The sequence below is a fragment of the Mobula hypostoma genome, chromosome 9 (genome assembly GCF_963921235.1).
Source record: "Mobula hypostoma chromosome 9, sMobHyp1.1, whole genome shotgun sequence".
In the NCBI taxonomy this organism is placed as follows: domain Eukaryota; kingdom Metazoa; phylum Chordata; class Chondrichthyes; order Myliobatiformes; family Myliobatidae; genus Mobula; species Mobula hypostoma.
Genome location: NC_086105.1, coordinates 115,745,661 through 115,755,239, shown reverse-complemented (window position 1 = coordinate 115,755,239; position 9,579 = coordinate 115,745,661). Strand labels below are relative to the sequence as shown.

At 38.8% G+C, this 9,579-nt stretch overlaps 1 protein-coding gene across 2 annotated transcripts in view; it reads right to left on the bottom strand.

Moving 5' to 3' along the window:
- Window positions 1-1,891: 1,891 nt before the first annotated feature.
- card11 (caspase recruitment domain family, member 11) overlaps window positions 1,892-9,579 on the bottom strand; it is a 328,314-nt gene continuing 320,626 nt past the window's right edge. For both annotated transcript variants that reach the window (XM_063058962.1, XM_063058964.1), the window contains exons 23-24: window positions 8,395-8,510; window positions 1,892-5,920 (exon numbers count right to left, since the gene is read on the bottom strand). In XM_063058962.1, coding sequence (XP_062915032.1) covers window positions 5,713-5,920; window positions 8,395-8,510 — 324 coding nt within the window. In that variant the 3' untranslated portion in view covers window positions 1,892-5,712. The remainder of the gene's footprint in view (window positions 5,921-8,394; window positions 8,511-9,579) is intronic.

Sequence of the window (9,579 nt, the reverse complement as noted above, 5' to 3'; positions counted from 1 at the left end):
GAATTTTTGGCCTTTATTGCAAAGGGAAGCAGAAAGCCTCATTATATTTGTGAGACTATCTGCAATACAGCGTGCAGATTATTTATCTCTTTAATGAAGGAGGGTTAAACTTACATTAGAGGCAGTTTAGAGGTTCACTCGGTTGATTCCTACGATTTTAAGGTGTTTTCTTTGGGGAGTGATTCAGCAGGTTATGCCTCATTGGAGTTTATGAAATTGGAGATAATCTTCTTAAAAGTTCTAGGGGGACCTGACAGGATAGGCACGGACAGGATGCTATACCTCATGGAAGAATCTAGAACATAGAACGTAGAAATCTACAGCACATTACAGGCTTTTTGGCCCACAATGTTTTGCCGACCATGTAACCTACTCTAGAAACTGCCTAGAATTTCCCTAGCGCCTAGCCCTCTATTTTTCTAAGCTCCATAACCTATCTAAGAGGCTCTTAAAAGATCCTATTGTATCCGCTTCCACCGGCAGTGCATTCCACGCACCCACCACTCTCTGTGAGAAAAACTTACCCCGATATCCCCTTGGTACCTATTTCCAAGCACCTTAAAACTATGCCCCCTCGTGTTTGTAATTTCAGCCCTCGGAAAAAGCCTCTGGCTATCCACACCCCTCATCATCTTATAGAAACATAGAAAATAGGTGGAGTAGGCCATTCGGCCCTTCGAGCCTGCACCACCATTTATTATGATCATGGCTGATCATCCAACTCAGAACCCCGCCCCAGCCTTCCCTCCATACCCCCGATCCCCGTAGCCACAAGGGCCATATCTAACTCCCTCTTAAATATAGCCAATGAACTGGCCTCGACTGTTTCCTGTGGCAGAGAATTCCACAGATTCACCACTCTCTGTGTGAAGAAGTTTTTCCTAATCTCGGTCCTAAAAGGCTTCCCCTTTATCCTCAAACTGTGACCCCTCGTTATACACCTCTATCAGGTCACCTCTCATCCTCCGTTGCTCCAAGGAGAAAAGGCCAAGTTCACTCAACCTATTCTCATAAGGTACGCCCTCCGATCCAGGCAACATCCTTGTAAATCTCCTCTGCACTCTCTCTATAGTATCCACATCCTTCCTGTAGTGAGGTGACCAGAGCTGAACACAGTACTCCAAGTGGGGTCTGACCAAGGTCTTATATAGCTGTAACATTACCTCACAGTTCTTGAACTTAATCCTATGGTTGATGAATGCCAACACACCATATGCCTTCTTAACAACACTGCTAACCTGCGCAGCAGCTTTAAGTGTCCTCTGGACACGGACCCCAACCCCAAGATCTCTCAGATCCTCCACATTGCCGAGAGTCTTACCTGTAATATTATATTCTGGGGCATGATTTAAAAATAAAGTGTTGCCCATTTAAGACACATATGGGAAAGCATTTTCTCTCAGGAGATCATGAATCTTTAAAGTTTACCTCAGAGAGGTGTGGAGGCTGTATTTAAATATATCTAATGCTGAGATATGGGAGAAACAACAGATATGGGGAGGAACCAAGAGAGAGGAGCTAATGCCTACATCAGATTGCCTATTATGGAATGACAGAATATGTTTGAGGAGGCATGAGGCCTAATCATGCTTCTTTTACTTGTGTACTTGTTCTTTCGTTAATGGCTAATGAATCATCAGAAGTTACTCATGATAAAATAAACAGCTAATATCGCTGGAATGAGTTCTGCCATTCTCTTTATTTCAGCAAATGGAAAAATCAATAAGTAAACTGAATTTGGGAGAGTTCTGAATAAATTGTTCTTGATTTGCCAAAGGAATGCAAATTACTTGGAGATAGGTTTCCAAAGTGTTGTGTAGTTGTTTGAAGAATTCTCCTTCCGAACCCAAACACTGATGAAAAAGGAATTGTTCAACGATGGAGAAGAAAAACAGACTGGTAAGTATTTTTCTAACTGACCCAGAATTGACTGCTAGGTCACGGGACGGAAGATCCTGAAAGCTTGAAGAATTGCAGTAACATTTACTCCAATTGATATGTTCCTTTATCATTTTCTTTATTAACATTAAAGGCACCTCAGTACGGCAAGCATCACTATTAATTCAGACTGTAACTGGCTTCAGAAAATGATATGTAACATAATAAGTTTCTTGGACCCTTTGAGAACTAAACTTTTTGTCATTTTTTAACTTTTTTTCCCAAAAATGTTTATGAATTGTTAATTGGTTCTACATTATAATATTACTAAATATAACAATAGCAACTTGCATTTATATAGTGCCTTTAACACAAATGAAACATTTCAAGACATTTGACAAGAAGCATTATCAAAACAAAATTTGATACTGAGTTATGAATGATTACATCAGGGAAGTTCACTGTACAGTCAGAGAGGTAGTTTTTAAGGAGCTTCTTAAAAGTAAAGAGTAGTTGTTAGATTGAAAGGTTTGGGAAAGAACTTCTAGATCTTAGGACCCAGGAAACTAAAAGGTATTTGCCAAAGGTGGATCAATGAAGTTAGGATTTGCAAAAGGCTAAAGTTGGAGGTGCACAGAAATCTTGGAGAGTTGCAAGGCTGTATATGGTAGTAGGATTGCACATCACTCAAATTCAGATCTACATTTTTGCTTATTATTTAACTGTTCACAAAAGCAACCTTCTGTTAGAATAGACTTGCACAGTGTAATCCAAATCTTGTGAACAAAATTCACAAACACTCAAATTGTTTAACATTACAAACAGAGAATTCTTTGACAAAAGTATTTTCTGAAAACTCACTGTGCATATTTTCATACTTTAAACACATTCATTTGTTGACATACACGTGACAAATAATGCTACAGAAATTAATTGGAATGTGTGCTCTTGCTTACATTCATGTTGAAGGGAAAGTTTCACATTGTGTTACACAACGTATTCTGGGCATGATGGAAAACCAGAGAATTTTCAGCAATCATATTCTTATGATGAGGTCAGTTATCTCCAAATTAATCATATTTTCACATTTTTGTGTAAGAGCACTGCTATGAGCATAAAACAGATTTATGGCAATAAATGGAACATGTATGGAATTTTAATGCAGTTGTCTCATTTAGTATTTCTGTTTTTAAAAAGGGCAAAAGAATCAAATCTAATGACACCAGCCAAATTAGAGCTAATGGTTTTGTTGCTAAAATAGCACCCTTGTGACTTTCATAAGCTTTTGTTATGAAAAGCCCTTTACGATTTCTTCTGAGAAAGAATATGACCCATATTCACAGAATGGGGAATGGTGCTCACTGAAAATTGTGAAAATAGATGGTTTTGACAATTGCTGAAACTACATTCATTTTGATGCTGTCGCAACATTAAGATTTACCAAGGAACAGGCAATAATTAGTTATACAAGCTCTCAGGTCATTTGTCGTATTGCATTACTTACATAGTACACTCCAAGCTGCACATTTTATACATTCTTCAGTTCATAATCTTAGAACCACTCATACCAAACACATAAAACAATGCTTTGAGTACATATAATTTCAGAAAAAATCATAGGAAGTTAATATCCATCCACAAACGAAATAGTAACTACAATACTTGGGAATTATTAATCAGCACTTAATTAACACATAAGTTACAAGTACACAAGTTTAAAGTACAAAATAACATTTACTTATTCGCAAGATACATTAAAAAAATGTATATTATTATGTTTTATTTTAGCATCCCATCACATCAGTCTTTATATGGCTGGAAGAGGACTTTTTGATATACAGTATATTTCTGTTGGGTTGAACAAAACATGCATTCATATAGATTTTCATAACATCATGCATTCATATTTAAGCAGCATCTGTAGAGAAGATTGATGAGCTCTGAGAAAATGAATGACATGTTCATATAGCACCCTTCATGTCCCCTTCAGAATATTCCAAAGTCATTTAAAGTCAATGAACTACTTTTGATGTGAAGTTCCATTTGGAATATAAAGAGCTCAATAAATCTAGAGCCCATGAACAGCAAGTGAGAGGGCAATCAATGTATTGTGAGAAATGTTGATTGAAGAGTAAACAATGGTCACAACATCAGGGGTTTCTTCCATGATCATTTTCACAATAGTGCTATTGGACTTTTTCCCCATTCACTTCTCCAATGCTGCACTAAAGCATCAGCCTACATTTTTGTACTCACATTTCTGGAGTGGGATTCAAACCTGGAGCCCTCTAATGCAACTTAGAGAGCACCACCCCGATCCAGAGGCTGATTCATTTTATCTATAGATACCACCTGACCTGCTAAGCAATTTTACATTGTATTTCAATACCAATTTTGTTTTAGTATCAATACAGTGTCTTTAATATGTTGGGGCATCTAAAGGCACTTCACAGGAGTGCAATCAAATAAAAATTCTGTCTAAATCAATGAAGATATTCGGAGAAATAACTGAACGCTTGGTTGTAGAGGTAGGTTTTTGAGGATGGAATGTAGAAAATAGCAGTGATTGAGTTCTAAAAGATGTGGAGTCAGAAACTCAGCTTCAATCCTTAAGGGGGTCTGACAAAGGGTCTCGGCCTGAATCGTCGACTGTACCTCTTCCTAGAGATGCTGCCTGGCCTGCTGCGTTCACCAGCAACTTTGATGCGTGTTGCTTCAATCCTTAAGGGTTTCTTATGTTACAAAAATTGACTTCAATCTGAGACAGTAGTTGTAGAGTTGGAAAGTATTGAAGATAAGAAATTAGAGCAGACAGTGGGTATTGAAAATGAAGGCTTAGCTCTTTTCTGAATTTTATTAAATAATGGATGAATGTTGGACAAGTAGACAGACCATACAAAGGCAGGGAATGGGTCAAAAGAGCTACTTGAAAAGAAGACCTTGGTGTCCTCACCGTACATGGAAGCAGATGTCCAAAGGCAACCAAGGAAAAGTAAGAAGGTAGAAATAATCTTGTGATTCTAGAACTAAAAGTAGATTGGGGTTGAATGAGATGGATACAGGGGGATGGCAAGACAAGCCACTTGTAAAGATACTTGACTATGAATGGACCAGGGGAGGAATCTAGCAAAGCTAGTCCCATTCAGCTGATGACGGTTGTTGATAGAGAATGATGTGATTAATTAAGTGAACACCACAGTTAGGTCAGGAAGAACAAAATGAGAGAATCCACTGTGACAACATATTAATTTTCATAAACACAAGATTCTGCAGATGCTGAAAATCCCGAGCAACATACACAAAATGCTGGAGGAACTCGGCAGGTCAGGCAGTGTCTACGGAAATGAATAAACAGTCGACATTTCGGGCCCAGACCCTTCATCAGGACTGGAATGTAAGGGGAAAGATGCTAGAATAGGAAGGTAAGGGGAGGAGAAGGAGGAAAAACTAGAATGTGATAGGTGAAGCCAGGTAGGTGCAGGAGAGGGAATAAAGTAAAAAGCTGGGAGGTGATAGGTGGAAAAGGCAAAGGGCTGGAGAAGAAGGAATCTGATAGGAAAGTGGACCATAGGAGAAAGGGAAGGAGAAGGGGCACCACAGGGAGATGACAGGCAGGTGAGGAGGCAACTTGTAAACAATGAATATTGTTACGTGCACAAGTCCCTGAGCTATGTGACCACTGAGATGAATCAACCATGTAAAAAAGAAACATTTTTCTGGAGATGGCTGCCCACCTATCACCTCTCAAAGCTTTGATTTTCTGCTTGCAGGTCCAGATGCAGTGGGTGCGTTATTACTTGGTCAAGGCCTAGTGGTAGCAGGCTTGTAGTAACTCTAGAGCTGGTCCTGATCAATCCAAATTGTCTTCTTTTGCTCTTCCACGATTTTCTCCTTGATGATTTTAATGAGCTCCTTAATGTTACTCCATGAATCAACTTCCACTGTGGTGTACAAACAGGGAAGAGCCTCTAGCTCAGTCTCATTTGAACGACAGCTTTTCAATAATTCTTCCTCACCACTGTCCGGTTTTGCTGGAAGTCTCCTGCAATGAGAGATATTCATTCCATTTATGAATGCTTTATATTTTGTTTTAGGATCAACAGTAAAATATGCCAACATTATAAATAGAAACAGTACACAGAGGACTAACTGTCTCTCATTTGGTCTATGCTGCCTCTGCCTAATACCCCACACCAGCCTCCTCCCTATGGACTCACTATACTTCTTACTGCCTCAGTAAAGCAACATAGTCAAATACCCCACCCACCCCAGATATTTTCTCTTCTCCCATCTCCCATCAGGCAGAAAATGTAAAAGCCTGAAAGCAATTATGACCAGGCTGAAGGACAGCTTCTATCCCACTGTTATCAGACTCCCGAACTAACCTCTTGTATGACAAGATGGACCCTCGGCCTCACTATTTACCTCATTATGATCTTGCATTTTACTATTTACTTGCACTGCACTTTTTCAGTAGCTTTTACACGTTATTCTGCATCGTTATTATTTTACCTTATTCTAGCTCAATGCACTATGTAATGATTTGATCTGTATAAACAGTATGCAAGACAAACTTTTCACTGTTTCTTGGTACATGTGACAATAATAAAGTAATACAAATACTGTATGGATCGAAGCTTCACCTTGTGCTGGTGTATAATTATCAACCAGAATTGAAAAAATAGCCTTGGTAGAGAGTTCATCAAAATTATCCTCCTTTTTGGAGAGTACTTGGCCAAAACTTAATCTTCCAAGCATAAATAGTGCTCCATTCCATGATATCTCTGAAAATTATCCCCCAGCTTTATTTCACTGTCCTTTCCTTTAATATCTTTAAAAAATATATTTAATATTTTGGGTTCTGCCTCCAATCTTTATTCTAGTAGAGAAATCTTTTCTATATAACATTTTGCCTCATGAGAATTTCCTTTCTTAATATCGTCCTTATTTCTGTGGCTGACATCCATAAATTTATGCCTTCTAGCCTCAGATCAGTGAAGTAGTTCTTCTTATTTATTTCATCAAAATCTTCTTCATTTTGAATCCTCGAACACTCTGTTCTGATGAAATGGACCCAGTTTCCCAGGTCTTCCTTCATTGATGAAGCATGGATATGTCAGCCTAAATTTGCACTCAAACCACAACTTCCTAAATCAAAGGCTTGAGTGTTATGATTTATTAAACCCCAAACACTAATCAATGAACTGGAAAAGTTCATCATTGCCTTTGTTTTTTTTTCATTTTACGTCCATCTTTATAACATTTGCAACTCCACTATTGTAGACCTAAATCAAGTACCAGCTATTTTCATAAATGGCAGCACTTCAACCATTATTACTTTCTGCTCCTTTAATCCTTTCACTTCTTCACCATTTCATTTATATTTTCTTTCAGTAGGTATCCTTCAGAAGGTTACTTATTCACATTTCACTGCATTAAATTTCATCCAGTGCCTCTGTAGGCAATCCACTAATCTGTAATACAGTTTTATACCCCTTGAAAATTGTGATACTGTTTTCCCACATCCAAACACTTTCTAAAAATTAAACTTTAAATTTGATAGAGGTATACAAAATTGTCAGGGGCATAGAGAGGATAAATGCAAGCAGGCTTTTTCCATTGAGGTTGGGTGAGTCTCGAACTGGAGGTCATAGGTTAAGGGTGAAAAATTTAAGGGGAACATGGGGGGAACTTCTTCACTCAGGGAACGGTGAGAGCGCCCAATGAGCTGGTAGCAGAAGTGGTCAGTTTCAACATTTAAGAGAAATTTGGATAGGAAGGGTTGCAGATCAATGGAACCAGGCTGAGAAATAGTTCGGCATGGACTAGACGGGCCAAAGGGCCAGTTTCTGTGTTGTAGTACTCTATGACTCTATATGAGATGTGCATAAGCCAAGTTGTCCAAATCAGAACATCTAAATCCACGCACAGTCTCATACCCACCAGGAAAATGCCATGCTAGTGTAGCAGTTAGTGCGACTCTATTACAGCTTGGGGTGTCAGAGCTCAATCTTGGTGTCCTCTGTAAAGAGTTAGTACATTCTCCCTGAAAGTTCACAGACATACTAGTTAGTAGGTTAATTGGTTATTGTAAATTGTGCAGTGATTAAACTAGGGTTAAATCGGGGGTTTTGGGGCTAGCTGGGCGGTGCTGTTCAATGGGTCAGAAGGGCCGATTCCACAAGGTATCACTTTAAAAAAAAACCTTGTAAGCCTAGTGATTCAGTGCTAGAGAAGATGTTTATAAAGTGGCTGACTGAATCGCAGACCATTTTTTACTGAGAGAGTTTCTGCTTTCCTGTCTGAAACCTGTTGTCAGAACTACTGAAATTGTTCAACTAACCATTGAAATTGAAAATTTAAAGTGAGAATCTCAACCTGGTGTTGTGAAGAACATTTTTAATAACAGAAGCTCAGTATTTTTGGATCCTCAGGCAAGTTTAATTCATGAACATTGATTCGAGGTGGCAACTTTAACTAATTAAAGGCAGCAGCATGAAAAGCATAAGACAATACCTGAATCGTTTGATGTTCTTCTCACAGACTCTAATGACAATTATAATTGGATAGATGTCTTTCTTAATTAAATCTCTTGTGCAGCTCAGTCCAGCTTCCAATAAACAATGTTTGTTCTATGTGCAGGAGGAAAAAAAATATAAAATGAATGTCACACCATTTCCACAACTTTTCTTCATCAGTACGTAATCCAAAGTGGGGAGAGGGAAAGGAATAAGGGTACATTCTAGTCACTATTTTAAGCAGACTGTGTGTACCTGATAATACATTGATTGGATTATACTTTGAAGTGATTAACATAAAAGGTCCCTCAGGCACCATACACATTCCAATTGCATTCTTTCATGTCCTTTTTCAATCTACCTCCACCTAATTTTCTTCTCAGCACTTCTGTAGATTATTGGAAATACTTCATTTGACAACCATCCAAGAGCTTGTATGGAATGTATCAATCAAGTCAGCAAATGTCACCAGGATACTTGACAGGGGTCTGGAAGGTGGGATGATAAGACACCATTGCTGAGTGACTGCATCCTTATCCAATGGCCAATAGTGGCCTCATTTCTTTTTTGTGCGTGCGTGCATCCGTGTGTGCGCAATGTTGGCGGGACGATGTCTTTTTCACGCCCTTACAAGGCGCGGAGCGAGAGAGAGAGAGACTGTGTGGCGCGCCACTCCTCACACAGATATTTTGCAACTTTTTTCCCTTTATTTTACGAGGTCGAGTTGCAATCTCGACACTCAACCCGGCACGGATGGAAAGCGCACTCGGGAGCAGACCCAGCTGGGTTCGAACTCAGGAACCTTCGTTCCAGCGCCTCATTTCTAATACAGTCTTTTGGAGGTGATCAGCCAGCAACAGATCTATTAACCATTCTGAATAAGGAACACTGAAGGAGACCAGAGTTTGAAATGAGATACTTTGATATGCTAGATTGTTATTTCTATCATACTTCTTCCTACGTAGCTCAGAAACACATTGAAAACTGCATTTGCCTTCCAGTTAAAGTATTCTCAGACAGTAAAAGATTTATGATGATGCAATTACTCTCATCCATGCTCCATATCTGATTAAAATCAACAAAATTTTTTTTAGTCATTCACCACCATTCCACCAGTTTTATATTTATAATGCAGTAGCAGATATACATCTTTGAAATATGTAAAGTGGAACTTTGACCATAT